This window comes from Carica papaya, chromosome 7 (assembly GCF_054855325.1).
Source record: "Carica papaya isolate Zhongbai chromosome 7, ASM5485532v1, whole genome shotgun sequence".
Classification (NCBI taxonomy): domain Eukaryota; kingdom Viridiplantae; phylum Streptophyta; class Magnoliopsida; order Brassicales; family Caricaceae; genus Carica; species Carica papaya.
The window spans coordinates 233,316-247,611 of NC_142315.1; the positions used below are offsets into that span (position 1 = coordinate 233,316).

General features: G+C 35.4%; 2 protein-coding genes across 9 annotated transcripts; both read left to right on the forward strand.

Moving 5' to 3' along the window:
* The first annotated feature begins 1,581 nt into the window (after window positions 1-1,581).
* LOC110806758 (protodermal factor 2) lies at window positions 1,582-7,042 on the forward strand. Of its 5 annotated transcripts, none has more exons than XM_088207973.1 (14): window positions 1,582-1,926; window positions 2,002-2,074; window positions 2,248-2,480; window positions 3,042-3,332; window positions 3,473-3,590; window positions 3,840-4,028; window positions 4,111-4,554; window positions 4,652-4,753; window positions 4,869-5,069; window positions 5,184-5,358; window positions 5,480-5,751; window positions 5,890-5,985; window positions 6,068-6,447; window positions 6,569-7,042. In XM_088207973.1, exons 4-13 carry the CDS (start codon window positions 3,112-3,114, stop codon window positions 6,422-6,424), a joined length of 2,175 nt encoding a protein of 724 aa, XP_088064099.1. In that variant the 5' UTR covers window positions 1,582-1,926; window positions 2,002-2,074; window positions 2,248-2,480; window positions 3,042-3,111; the 3' UTR covers window positions 6,425-6,447; window positions 6,569-7,042. The 5 variants fall into 5 exon arrangements, with proteins under 5 accessions (XP_088064099.1, XP_088064098.1, XP_088064097.1 ...); XM_088207972.1 differs by having other exon boundaries at window positions 2,281-2,480; XM_088207971.1 differs by having other exon boundaries at window positions 2,024-2,074.
* A 1,834-nt stretch (window positions 7,043-8,876) lies between these two features.
* LOC110806761 (tryptophan synthase beta chain 1-like) lies at window positions 8,877-13,625 on the forward strand. 4 transcript variants are annotated; one of them, XR_015813449.1, is made up of 7 exons: window positions 9,262-9,583; window positions 9,836-10,037; window positions 10,251-10,610; window positions 10,686-11,119; window positions 11,214-11,308; window positions 11,427-13,151; window positions 13,226-13,625. XR_015813449.1 is itself a non-coding variant. In XM_088207976.1 (6 exons), the coding sequence occupies exons 2-6, from the start codon at window positions 9,840-9,842 to the stop codon at window positions 11,612-11,614; spliced, it is 1,275 nt and encodes a 424-aa protein (XP_088064102.1). In that variant the 5' UTR covers window positions 8,877-8,888; window positions 9,836-9,839; the 3' UTR covers window positions 11,615-13,625. The 4 variants fall into 4 exon arrangements, 2 of the variants coding, with proteins under 2 accessions (XP_088064102.1, XP_021887382.2); XR_015813450.1 differs by having other exon boundaries at window positions 11,427-13,115; XM_088207976.1 differs by lacking the exon at window positions 9,262-9,583 and adding an exon at window positions 8,877-8,888 and having other exon boundaries at window positions 11,427-13,625.
* The last annotated feature ends 671 nt before the right edge of the window (window positions 13,626-14,296 follow it).

Below are 14,296 nucleotides of genomic sequence, written 5' to 3' on the forward strand. Positions count from 1 at the left end.
CCTCGAGTGTAAACACATGGGGCATTTGAGATGGTTGCATCTTATGATACGAGTTTTAGGTACTATTAAAATAATTATTAACTTAAAGCATTTAGTTAAAAATTATTTCTTATTTGATAAATAATTATAAAGAGTTTTACTACTTTAAAAAAGTGAAAGTTGTATATTTGGTGAAAATAACTTTTACTATTGAAATTACTATAGACGATAAAATGAATTGAAATGTTTGCACGCTTAGTTTATGCTCGTTTATGTATATATAAGCATGTCCATGGCTTCTCATTCATGTCTATGTCGATGGTGGTTCATCTTTTGCAATCTCGTTTTAGCTCCAGATCTATGTTCTGATTTTCGTTTTCATGGAACATATGCTAAACCTACGAGAAAAAGGATTCAAGTCTACAGACACGAAAAGCCAGCCTTTGAAATTTACCTGAGGATATATCCCTAATTTTAATTAACTAGTTAAACAAACAATTAACACGTTAATATAATTAAGGCAAGATCAAGTTGATGACTCATAATATGACTAATTGTGATTGTTAATTTTCTGTATAATAGGAAAGTAATATCAATTGTTTTTTTTTTCCCAATTTAATTCTCTCTCTCTCTCTCTCTCTCTATATATATATATGTTTTTTGTTAAAGAAAGAAAATATATAAATTCTTATTGGGTGTATAAAAGATATTATATTTCTTGAATATGTATGATCAATTAAGAAAACCCTATATACATATATATACATATATTCACGAGATTTCTCTATTTTACAATTACAAATCCAGAAACAAATCCGATCCCTTCAAAATTTGTAAAGAAAAATCAGCAAGAAGAGAAGAGAAATTAATTGAATCGACATGGATCATATATGTATATGTATATATATAGGGGATTATATTCTGAATAGCAGTCTTTCTATTTTGAGCTTTGTTAAATTATTTTGTTTATTTATTTAATAATTTTCTATTTCAAAAGGATTTATTTTGTTATTTTCTAACGATATCGATGCAGTGCAATTAATTTTTTATCATTCGTTATAAAATTAATCGTTTTCGTTTACAAATTACAATTCGATGATTATATCTATAATAATAACTTATCAAATGGAAAAAAATAAATAAATTTAACTATTTTTCCCAATAAATTATTTATAAATTATAGATGTACATACAAAAAAAAAAAATACGTGCACCCTTTCTCATCTTAATAAAATCACTTGCTTGTCCATTGAACACGTACTTGATATATGGTGTGTATGATAATAATAAAAAAAAAAAGAGTGTAGAGAAAATAGTAAATTGTAAAATGGAGTTGGTTAAAGATAATGAATAATGGTAGAAGTAAGGTATTAAGCATTGATCAAATGAATTTTACGTGTAGAAAATCATAATTGCAGAAGAGTGAAAATTATTGTTTAAGCTAAAATTTAAGTATATACCTTACACAGACGTATATACACACACTCGCAATGTTAAAGAATCTCTCTCTCTCTCTCTCTCTCTCTCTCTCTCTCTCTCTCAAGCAATTATACCTCTCAACCTCCATAAATGCTATTGCACCCTCTCAATGTGCTCTGCAATAACTCCTTTGTTGCCACATCTTCTCCACCTGTTTCCTTTCTTCTTCCTCATCTTCTTCGAAACCTCTCTCTCTTGAATTTGTCTCCTCTTTTTCCTCGTGCGTTTCTCTCTCTCTCTCTTCTCTCTCTCTCTCTCTCTCTTATCTTCCATTATGACTGTGTACTCATCAATCAATACTCTTTAAAACCCTTTTTAAGAAGCTGGGTCTCTGTCAAAACCACCTCTTCAGCCTCCCAACACTCGTTTCCCGGTAACCCAGATAGGAAAAGCCTCCATAACTCACCTCCGTGCGACTCTCTTCGACTATCCACGGAAGGATTTCTTCTGGTTTTACATAAACTTCAAGTAAGTGATCGCGATCTTCTATGTATATAAAAATATATGAATATCTGTATTGATTGTATATTTTTCTTTAACAAGTCGTCGGTTATGATATTTGCAGCGAGATCTTAGTAGGCGTTATACTATTTTCTTGGTTGAAATCAGAAAAAAGGTATTCTCTCTCTCTCTCTCTCACTTTCTACAGTGTTTGACTATAATTTTCTTTTTATCTATATTTGGGCTTTTAAGCACGTATAAAGAGCAATGTCCAAACACCCCTTTTTCTTTCTACGCTAAAACCGTAGTCTTTTCTGCTCAACTTGCTACTTGTACTAATTCTATTAGTTTGCCTGTAAAAAAAAAACAAAACTCAAAAAGTAAAACCGTCGGGTTTTACACAAAGCAAAGTCAAAACAAGAGAGAGAAAGAGGAATACTGATTAGGGTTTGAGAGAGTTATGGCTACCACAATAACTTTCTCTGCAACTCATCACCACCTGCCGTCTGGTTGAAAGGGGAACAAGAGAGTTTACTTTGCTGCGTTTCAGTCATCTTTTCCGGTGAGATTCACAGGACAAGGTGAGTCCCCTTGTCTTCTGTTCAATTTCTTTCATGCTGTTTTCCTACTTTTATCTACTCCATTAGAAAATTTTGAGCTTTTCTCCTACTCAATTCTCGTTGAATCTGATATTTTACTGTTTTTTTTTTAAAAAAAATTTGTCTAAGCTGTATGCATGTAAACTAAGTCTAGCTGATTATTTAAATGTTTTACAAGTAAAATCTTCCTTGATAAAAGTGCAAAACCTTTCTTGAAAAGAAATTAGAGAGAGAGGGTTGTGAGTTTTGACTGCAAAGTACAGATCACTTGGCCATCAAAAATAACATACCGTTTTCGATTCAGCGATTAATATATATATCTCTACACAAACAATAATTTTCTTAATTTCTTTCACTGTACACATAGATGTATACATATCTATCCTATGTATATAAGTAATTACCGCTTGTAATTAATTATTATGTCTAACCTCCTTAATCTCTACCCTTTTGTAATTAACATAAATTTTTTCCCCTTTGTATGTGTATCTATATATATATTATATTATATAACATTTTACTTGAAATGGTTCTTTCTTGCAGTATACCCAGAAAATTGATACGTTTATAACTAGCTTTAAGTACTGCGAATCTTAGAGATCGATCTGAAGCCATGTTTGAACCAAACATGTTTGAGAGTCACCACTTGTTCGACATGACTCCCAAGACCTCCGACAGTGAGTTAATCGGAAAGATCAGAGACGACGACTATGAGACGAAATCCGGCACCGAGACGGCAGAGGCTAACTCCGGCGACGATCAAGACCCTAATCAGCGCCCCAAGAAAAAGCGTTACCATCGCCATACTCAGCGTCAGATCCAAGAAATGGAAGCGTAAGCATTGATTCTTACACAGTGTAATAAACTATACATATATATATATATATGTGTGTGTGTGTGTGTCAGGGTGTATTGTTAAGTGGAGTTCTTTGAAGTTGATGTCTTGTTGGTTTTTTCATTTTTTCGTTGAGCAGTTTCTTCAAGGAGTGTCCTCACCCAGATGACAAGCAAAGGAAGGCGCTGAGCCGTGAGTTAGGGTTAGAACCTTTACAGGTCAAATTTTGGTTCCAAAACAAGCGCACCCAAATGAAGGTATTGTAATTATATGGTATAAATTAAGCTTTCATGTCTGTCTATATATATATATATATATATATATGTATATTCATATATCTGAAAAGAAAGTGTGTATGTGTGTGTGTGTGTAGATGTCTCCATTTCATTTAATAATTTGGTAGTGAAATCTTGAATATTACAGACTGATTTGGGTGAATAAATAATTGATTGAGTACTTTCTTATCAAAATAAGTTATTGAATAATCCGTTCAACTACCATTACAGGCACAAAATGAACGCCATGAAAATGCAATCTTGAAAGCTGAGAATGAGAAGCTCAGAGCCGAAAACAATAGGTACAAGGAAGCCCTCAGCAATGCCAGTTGCCCCAATTGTGGAGGCCCCGCCGCGCTTGGAGAAATGTCTTTCGACGAGCAGCATTTGAGGATCGAAAATGTGAGATTGAAGGAAGAGGTAACTATTTGACAAAAAATTGAACATGTCTTTCAAAAGTAATTAATTATAATAAACATTAATCTCTTGCTATAAATTACAGATTGATAGAATATCTGGCATAGCTGCCAAGTACGTAGGGAAGCCTATGGATTCATTTTCTCAGTTTTCATCCCACACCCGTTCTCTTGATCTCGGTGTAAGCAGTTTTGGAGCACAATCAGGCGGTGGCTTTGTTGGCGAAATATATGGATCGGCTGGTGATCTTCTTAGGTCAGTATCAGGACCTCTTGAGGCTGACAAGCCTGTGATTGTTGAGCTGGCTGTTGCAGCAATGGAAGAACTAATCAGAATGGCCCAAGCTGGAGACCCCTTGTGGGTTACTGGGAACCATGGCTCAACAGAGATCCTAAATGAAGAGGAATACTTAAGAACATTCCCTAGAGGAATAGGGCCAAAGCCTTTGGGACTCAAATCTGAAGCTTCAAGGGAATCAGCTGTTGTCATTATGAATTACGTTAACCTTGTTGAGATCCTCATGGATGTGGTAATTAATTACCTCTTTCTTAACCCGTTAATTATCAAACACGTAAATTAATATTTCCAGAGTATCTAACGAAATTGTAATTGTCCTCCAATTATAGAATCAATGGTCGAATGTGTTTTGTGGAATTGTCTCAAGAGCTTTGACACTAGAGGTACTATCAACTGGAGTTGCAGGGAACTACAACGGAGCCTTGCAAGTGGTATATATATATATATATATGGTCCTCTCAAAGAATTAAATCTTTCTTTCATGCTTGTAATAATACTTAAAGGTTTAATTGACGTCGAATTAAGCAATTCTTTGTCCTTTTTCAGATGACAGCTGAGTTCCAAGTCCCTTCTCCGCTTGTCCCGACTCGAGAGAACTACTTCGTAAGGTACTGTAAGCAGCATGTTGATGGTTCATGGGCAGTGGTAGACGTTTCATTGGACAGCTTACGCCCAAGTCCAATATCAAGAAGTCGAAGAAGGCCATCCGGTTGTTTGATTCAAGAATTGCCTAATGGTTACTCTAAGGTAATTAATTAGCTCTTAATTAATCTTCCATAATCCAAGAATTATCTATGCAGTAACTAATACACAAGAATTATCTATGATCCAAAAATTAAAGAGTAGTGTTTATTTTCTTAGGTAACATGGGTTGAGCATGTTGAAGTGGATGATAGATCTGTCCATAATATCTACAAACAACTTGTCAATTCCGGACTTGCCTTTGGAGCAAAACGCTGGGTGGCCACATTGGACAGACAGTGTGAACGCCTTGCAAGTTCAATGGCCAGCAATATTCCAGCAGGAGATCTATGTGGTACATACATTCACACACATACTTATATATCATATCACAATGACTTACAAGTTACATCCTTTGTCTTTCTCAATATATGTACTTACCAGTGAGGTTCTGCATGTATGTCTTTTTTTTACAGTGATAACTAGTCCTGAGGGGAGGAAGAGTATGTTGAAGCTGGCTGAAAGGATGGTAATGAGCTTCTGCACTGGTGTCGGTGCTTCGACTGCTCACACCTGGACCACGTTGTCTGCTACAGGTTCGGATGACGTGAGGGTCATGACGAGAAAGAGTATGGATGATCCAGGCAGACCTCCTGGTATTGTTCTAAGCGCTGCTACTTCGTTTTGGATCCCCGTCTCACCAAAGAGAGTCTTTGAATTCCTTCGTAATGAGAACTCGCGGAGCGAGGTACATAACTCTTAATATATTTATACGATCGCTGTTTTTAGTAAATTTCTATTCAAAGAAGCTTTGTATAACTAAAAATAGTCATAGGGTTTGTTTCAAATTCGATAATATGAATTGAGTTGACCTGAATTGATACAGTGGGATATCCTTTCAAATGGAGGTCTAGTTCAAGAAATGGCTCACATAGCTAATGGTCGTGAACCGGGCAATTGTGTCTCTTTACTACGGGTCAATGTGAGCAGGATTTGATGATTTCTTGTCACTCAAGCAACCTACTCGATCACACTTTTAACTTTGTCAAACTTGAAACTTGCAGAGTGCAAATTCCAGCCAGAGCAACATGTTGATTCTTCAAGAGAGTTGCACAGATTCTACAGGCTCATATGTAATCTACGCGCCAGTAGATATCGCGGCCATGAACATTGTCCTGAGTGGAGGAGACCCCGATTACGTTGCCTTGTTGCCATCAGGGTTTGCCATTCTGCCTGATGGTCCTGCAGGGCTTAATGCAACAGGTATTATGGATGTTGGCTCTGGTGGTTCTCTACTCACAGTTGCATTTCAGATACTGGTTGATTCAATCCCAACCGCAAAACTCTCTCTCGGCTCTGTTGCAACGGTAAACAGTCTAATCAAATGCACAATCGAGAGGATCAAGACCGCGGTGATTTGAGCGCTTGCTAGGCTTAAATTATGGTAATTAAAATCTACTAACCCACTCATGTAGATTATGGTTGTGTTAATTAGCTAATAATTTTTTTATGAAAGCGAGATTAATCCTCTTTAATTTGATGTAAATCCTTCATCGTGTTTGCAGAGTGAGAATGAACAAGTAGAGAAATAAGAAAGAAAAGGGAAATTGGAAATTGGTGTTTGATTCAGAAAGAGATGAAGAAGTCAAGAACGCACCTTTATATGACCCTTGCTTAATGGTGTATCTTTATTTCTTCTCCATGGCAAATTAAGAAGGATGAAGAACATTTCATGATCACCGCAAGCAAGGTTAAAAGGTTCGGGTATTGACTTTGAGACAAAACTGAAGAGAGAAAATGAGGTTAAAAATTATATATGTATGGTATTTATATGTAATGTGTTTGTAATGGAGGACTCCCTGCATTTTGGTTTCTTTATTTTGATTAGGGAAATTAGGAGTAAGGTTTAGGGTTAATTAGTGTTTAGGATTTCTGTAGGATCTTCCTTTGTTTATTAATTTGGCTGTTAATTATGTGTTTTGTTCAGGGATTAATTATGTGTTATCTTATCAAGTAAAACTGAATTAGCTTATCAACAAGACTGAATCCTGATTATTGCGATGCCTGTAAAAGTTGGAACAGCACATGAAGGAAGATGCATATATTTGCTTAACACATATACACAATTATAATAAGCACGTAGATACACCCAATCTGATGTAGTGTAAATACATGTGTATATACAATTAATCAAAGCAGCATGCCAGTTTATATAATTGTGTATGAGCTTAAATTCCATTATCCGCAGAGAACTTTATGATAAATAATTGAACTGATTATCGCAAAAACTTCAAAGTAAAAGAAAAAATTACCCAAATATTCTCTGTAGTTCTCCATATTCTTCTTCTTCTTCTTCTTCTTCTTCCTGTTCTTTAAATTTAAATGCTTTATGCAGTGAAAGTACAGAGATGGATGGTGGTTGTAAGTAATTACAGTTGAGCTTTTATTGAATTCATGTGACAGGGAAGAGGATACTAATTTATAAAAAAAAAAAAAAAAAAAGACCAAAAATTCTTTTATCTTCCACGAAAATGAAGAAATGAGATTAGGCTTCATTGACATATTATATATACATGTGTGTATTTATATGTATATATATATTTATGTGTATATATTTTACTGTAGTTATTTTCAACTTATTTTTAAAAATTAGAAATTAAAAAAAATAAAGAAAAAGAGGAAAAAAAAGATTAAAAATTAGGCCCAATAAAAAAGACAAGGCCCAGTCAGTTGCTTCTGTTATGATGATCAGGTTTCTTTCATCTCCGGATTCCAAATCACGGGGCAGTCAAAGGAAGTACATATCAAACACTATGTACTCGCCTGCACCGGATCTTCCCCTACCAATACTTTTCTCGTACGTTGGTTCCCCTTTTCCTCAGTTTTTTGGAAGTCTGAGAAGAAAGAGATATTTGAAACTGTTAAAACCACACATAGGTTGAAAGTGATTTCGGGTGAGAGAATATGGGAGGAGGTTTCTGGGTTTTGAAGGTTTCCGAGGGAGAAGAATGGAGGGAGGACTGAGATTGAAAGTCGAAGCTATTGTATCGTGTTTTGTCTTTGGCCTTTGCCTACCTATTCCCACTACGACTTGATGAATTCATCACATTTATCCATTCTTTTTCTGCTTTTTTGCTGCTGTCATTTTCTGTGAGAAAGTCAATTGTCTGCGACTTCGACTTAGAATAAGATGGCTGGATCTTTTCGAGTTTGGTTTGATGAACGCTTGCTTGGAGAGAAGTAGAAACGAAAATTAGGAAAGTATTAGTTAACTGGTGTAGTATCATCAAATAGAAAACGTGTTTTTTTAAAAAAAAAAATTATTTTCTATCCAAGAAAGTTAATCATTTTGGATTGAAATACTTGAGCACTTGGTGGGACTTTACATATATATATATACATAAATATATTTCATTTTAGAAGAAGTAATTGACTTTGGTTGCAACTAATTTTTATGTTAATTCTTAGTCATCACAAACTCTTGAACTATTTTGGGTCCGGACATTAGGATTAGGTATACAATGCATTACCATCACAAATGTTAACGTAGTTCGACCACAGGTTCCACCACCTCAGAACAGATACTGCACTAGGGATAACTTGAAACAAAAATAACGTTGGTAGTTCTGTCTTATCTTTTAGTCATCCCAAACTATTTTGGTTCCAGGCATTAGGATTCGGCAGACAATGCATTACCATCACCAACCTTAACGTTGTTCCGTCACATTGACTGTAGGTTCCACCACCTCAGAACAGATACTACACTAGGGACACCTTGAAACAAACACAAGGTTGGTAGTTTCTGCCTTATCTTTTTAATTTTCTATCCATTCCTTTTCAAAGGCTTACCATCTACACCATTCATCTTGCTACCATTAAAATCAGGTCAGATGAGTAGTTACAATGTTGGCGACAATCAACATTACATTTACCCGATACTTGCCGTGTATCTTGTTTGGGATTTTTACTGGCTTGTAAGAAATATATTTTTTTATCTTGCTTTCCTAACATTTTGTACTTGGTGTTGCATTTGATGATTTTCTGCCATATATATCCTAGTGCTGTAGTTGTAATTTGTCTTGAAGATAAAAGCCTTTACGTATATGCAATTAGCCTTTACGTACATATATATCTCCTAGCCGACACGGCAGCTAATTATACATGTTTTTCACACCTTCAAGACCCATTATGTTGTTTTCTTCTAAACAACAAACATTATTTGTTAAAATTTTGGTTGATTGACCTAAAGATGAAGTAGTAGTTGGATAATAATTGATGAAATGTATTAAAAAAAAGAAAAGTGGCAAGTTGTAAATTATTTGAGCAACTTTTTAATTAATTTTGTTGGAACATCTTTGTCATCTAAGAAAAGTTAGACAAACAATCAGTGGAATGGTCCCATTACAAGTTTCAATTTTCTCAAGTTAATTTCCTTTTTCTTTTTTATCGATTATATTCATGGTGCATAACAAAGTAGTCAGAAATACATATATGTTTTCTGTGATGCTGATGTTTCTTTGGTGTGATTATCGTGCATGCGAGTCGTGGAAGGATCTGTCACTGAACCATCCGCACACGTGGTACTGTATATTTTCATGATAACTGTTTGAAAATTATAATTTTAAGTTGAATTCCATGCATTGCCAAACCCAATTTAAATATGAAGGCCATGTGAACCACCCAAGTCACCACCCTGCTTTCTTCATAATCTCTTCATAGTAAAGATAGACAGAGGAAAAAGTATATCTCATTGTAGACATGATTTGCGCGAATATCCCATTATCTTATCTTCCTAAAAGTCCAAAAATATTCAAATGCCCTTTGATTTGCAGTGCAATGACCGAGGAAACCATTTTGACAAGAGAAGCAAAACCCATCATACAAAAGTTGCCTGAAATTAGTGTAAGATCAGTTCCTAGTACTCCTGGAAAATTTGGAAAGTTTGGAGGAAAGTTTGTGCCAGAGACATTGATGACTTCTTTGAGCAATCTTGAAGCTGAATTCAACTTGGTTTTGAAGGACTCTGAGTTTCAGGTCTGTTGCTTTAAAGTTAAAGCATTTAGCTATTAGTTAGTCCTTACAGATTATAGAAATTTTTTCTCACTACAAGACAACGGATTTGCCTCGCTGCAACTCCTATGAAACATGGTCTTACGCAATTGTATTAGATAGATGATTGTATGAGATATTTAGAAGTAGTGATCGATATACAGTCATATTATAGAAATTGAAAACTGGGTGTTGCAGGAGGAGCTGGCAACGGCACTGAGAGACTACGTGGGAAGAGAGACGCCTCTATATTTTGCTGAGCGGCTGACGGATCACTACAAGAAGAGCAAAAATGGAGAAGGACCGGAGATATATCTGAAGAGGGAAGATATTAACCATACTGGCGCACATAAAATCAACAACGCCATTGCGCAGGCCATGATCGCCAAACGTATGGGCAGGAAAACCATTTCGTGCGCCACGGGAGCTGGACAACACGGAGTTGCAACTGCAGCTGCTTGCGCAAAACTTGGTCTTGAATGCATCGTTTTTATGGGCACTGCAGACATGGAGAAACAAGCTTCTAGTGTCACCTTCATGAAGCTGCTAGGTGCCCAGGTAGATACATGCATGCATCGCTTATTTCTAAGTCAGATTTATGGATTTAATTACTTATTCAAGTTATGGTTGCAGGTTAAAGGTGTTGAAGGAAGCTTCAAGGACGCAAGTTCAGAGGCAATTCGTGAATGGGTAGGTAATTTGGAAAGCGTGTATTACTTGACAGGGACAGTGGTAGGAGCTCATCCATGTCCAAGTATGGTGAGAGAATTTCAGTCAGTGATAGGGAAAGAAACCAGAAGACAAGCAATGGAGAAATGGGGAGGAAAGCCTGATGTGCTTTTGGCTTGCATCGGGAGCGGTTCAAATGCACTTGGTCTCTTCCATGACTTCATTGGAGATGAACATGTGAGGCTCATCGGAGTTGAAGCTGCTGGGTTTGGGTTGGACACCACCAAACACTCTGCAACTCTGGCAACCGGACACCTGGGTGTCTATCATGGTGCCATGACTTTCTTATTGCAGGATGAAGAAGGTCAAATCCTTCCACCTTATTCCATTGCTCTTGGGTACGTCTGTAATTTACTTGCTATATATAATTGAGCTCCCACTTATACATATATATACATATATAATTGAAAATTATACACATTCTGTATACAGGTTGGAATATCCTGGAGTTGGTCCTGAAATAAGCTTTCTGAAAGATTCGGGGCGTGCAGAGTTTTACAGTGTAACGGACCAAGAAGCTTTAAATGGTAAAGGTCTTTTATTTTGTATATGTGTGTGTGTATGAGTATGTATATATATATATATATATATATATATATAACACACAGTTCTATAATTCGTTTTTCTTTTTCTCAATAATTACAGCATATGTACGGGTGTGTAGATTAGAAGGCATATTACCGTCACTGGAGGCCGCTCATGCATTAGCTTTTCTTGAGAAACTTTGCCCAACTTTACCCAACGGAACCAAGGTTGTGGTGAACTGTAGCGGGCGTGGGGACAAGGATGCTGCACTTGTCCTTCAACATATAAAAGATTCCATTCACCAGTGAAAAACGTGAATATATATATATACACGCACACATACCACGTGTGTATATATAATATACGCGTACATAAAATCAATTATGAATTTTCAAAATAAAAAATCACGTGTTGAATTTAAAAAATTTCAAATCACTTAATCAAACTATATATATATATTTTTTTCTTTTTCATTTACATACAAGACAACTAAAATCTAATTTATAAACTAAGATCATAATTGTAATTTTCTTACGTAATTGATAGATGATAACTAAGTTAGTAGCAAATAAATTAAGTTTTGTGTATTTATGAAATAAAATTATTTCGAGGATCAAACTACGTTTAAACATATTAAAAAAAAAAGATTATTAACATATATCGAAATATTATTTTTATCGCAATGAATTATCTCGAAAAAAAAAGTATTTCTAAACTAAATTCTCGTAAGTAATTACTTCCTCTTCGAGCTTTAATCTATTATTTTACTTAATCAAATAATTATTACGTTCTTTCACAAATAATGTATATTTTTGGATATGGAAACTTTATCATTTGATGGATCTTATGAGTAATTCATGAAAACCAGCAAATAAAAGCTTGTTTGAAGATCTTCATAACTCTTTTGAGATCTTCATCTTGTAAAGTAATTATAAATATAAAATTCAAGATAAACAAACTACAAATATCTATTTTAAGCAATTGTCTTTTACAATTCATGCAACTTTTTTGGGATCTTTATTTCAAAACACGAGAACATTCGTATTCAAGCAAAAAAAAAACGGCTTATAAAATAATAGATTGTAACTTATTAATAGTAGAGGATTCAAAAAACACGTAATTTTTAGAGATAATTTATTTTAAATTCACGTAACATTTCAACTGTAACATCCATCTAAAGAAAGAAAAGAAATGTAAATAAAAAATAAATTTCGAGTTAGGATTTAAATGAAAGGATTTTACAAATTTATGAGACTTTTAATTAATTTTAAGGAACAAAACGAAAGTATTTAAAAAAATGGGGGTAAAAACATAAATAAGTAGAAGTAGAAGGAGGTAAAGGAAATAAAAAAAAATGAACGGTTTAGATCAAACCGCTTGAGGAGATCAGATGGCTGAGATTTAAAAAGAGAACGGAGATTCCATATCGAATCATGAAGATGCAACGGTTGTGACGAACGAGTATAAAAGAGGAAAAATTAGGGTTTTCTCTTCATTTTAAAGAGTATGCGAAAAAGACAGAGGGAGAAGAGAGAGGGGCGATCGGGGAGAGAAGGAAGAAGAGGGAGTCGCGCGGGGAAGCTGAGAGAGAGAAAAGAGAGAGGAAAGAAGAGAGGGCTAGAAGGGAAGAGGGGAAGGGAAAAGAAAAGAGAGAAAAAGGAAGAGAAAGAGGGTGGTCGAGCGAGAAGAAGGGAAGCCGAGAACGGCCGCACAAGGGGAGAGGAAAAGAGAGAGAATTGCAGAGGAGGAAGAAGAAGAAAGGAAATCGCGGCTGAGGAGTACCGTGTGATGGCAGAATCCAAAATCGAGGTTGTCCGGGTTTTTCGAGCATTACACCCGAGCTAGGTGCATTCTTTTTCTTCTTTCAGTTTGTGTTTTATACCAAACGGGTGTTCATGTATGTGTGTGTGTGTGTGCAGGTTTTGGAGTTAAAGGACCACAAGGTGACCAGGATGAGGCGACCGGGAGCCAAGCCGAGGTTGAACCGCTTGCACCGAAGGTAAACCATTTTCTGTGTTTTGGCGGTGGTTTGAGTGGCGGTGGAGCTGGACCAGTGTCGGGCTGGCCGCGCGGGCTCAGCTGGGCCACCCACCCGCGCAGGAACATAGGAGGTTTCCTCGAGAATGGGAAAAACCCACCCACCGTGGAAGCCGAAGGGTCTTTCGCGGGAATGGTGGCCAGAATTGCCTTTTGAAATTTCGATTCGCCGTTCGGGAAGCTAAAAGATTTTTCGGGTACGGATCCTGAAAATTTTTGATATTTCATTGGGTGGTCATTGGAACCCGTAATTCAATTAAATTAATTTTTAGTTTTTCGAAATATTTTAATTAATTTATATCGTGAGTACATAAAATATGGGCATTCAAGTGGATTCAGGAAGATCTCGAGGAGAGTAATTATTTTTAAATCTCAATTGGGTTTTAATTTCAAAATTTTTTATTTATTTCATTAAATTATAAATTTTAAATTTTGAATGGACACTGACTCAATTTTCAATGAAAAACAAAATCCAAATTTATGACCAGTGAACCCAAATAATTAAAAATTTATGAGAAGACAAAACTAAACAACAGAACCAAAAGACTGATAATTATTTGGACTGTGATGATATACGAAATTGAGAATTAAGAAAATTCTTAATTAAGTAAAAAATTGAAAAAGAAAAAGAAATAAAATAAAATTGTAAAAATAAAAAAGAAAAGAAATAATTGAGATTATGAAATGATCAATTAAATAAAGTTCAGATAAAAATAGAATAAGAAGTAAACAGATAAGAATTTTAGAATGAGAGAGTAGGAGTGAAAAGGGTAGGGATCCTGAATATTTTCTTGTTTAGTTTGAATCGAGGAGGTGAATTTGTGTGTGTGACTAAAGTTCAGCGAGCATAGTGAACCTACACATGAGTAGAGTCTGAAACCTAATCCAAACGTAGATAAGTATTTGTGAGTGTGGGTCACCTAGCAAACGTACTTGTTGTGGCAATTGTAAGA

Excerpts from the sequence above, each read along its gene's own strand:
- LOC110806758 (XM_088207973.1), top strand. The coding sequence starts at position 3,112 with ATGTTTGAACCAAACATGTTTGAGAGTCACCACTTGTTCGACATGACT. Across the intron at positions 4,029-4,110 it reads ATGTGAGATTGAAGGAAGAG|ATTGATAGAATATCTGGCAT; the intron begins GTAACTATTTGA and ends TATAAATTACAG. Across the intron at positions 5,752-5,889 it reads ATGAGAACTCGCGGAGCGAG|TGGGATATCCTTTCAAATGG; the intron begins GTACATAACTCT and ends GAATTGATACAG.
- LOC110806761 (XM_022031690.2), top strand. The coding sequence starts at position 9,462 with ATGGTGCATAACAAAGTAGTCAGAAATACATATATGTTTTCTGTGATG. Across the intron at positions 10,611-10,685 it reads TGAAGCTGCTAGGTGCCCAG|GTTAAAGGTGTTGAAGGAAG; the intron begins GTAGATACATGC and ends TTATGGTTGCAG. Across the intron at positions 11,120-11,213 it reads CCTTATTCCATTGCTCTTGG|GTTGGAATATCCTGGAGTTG; the intron begins GTACGTCTGTAA and ends TTCTGTATACAG.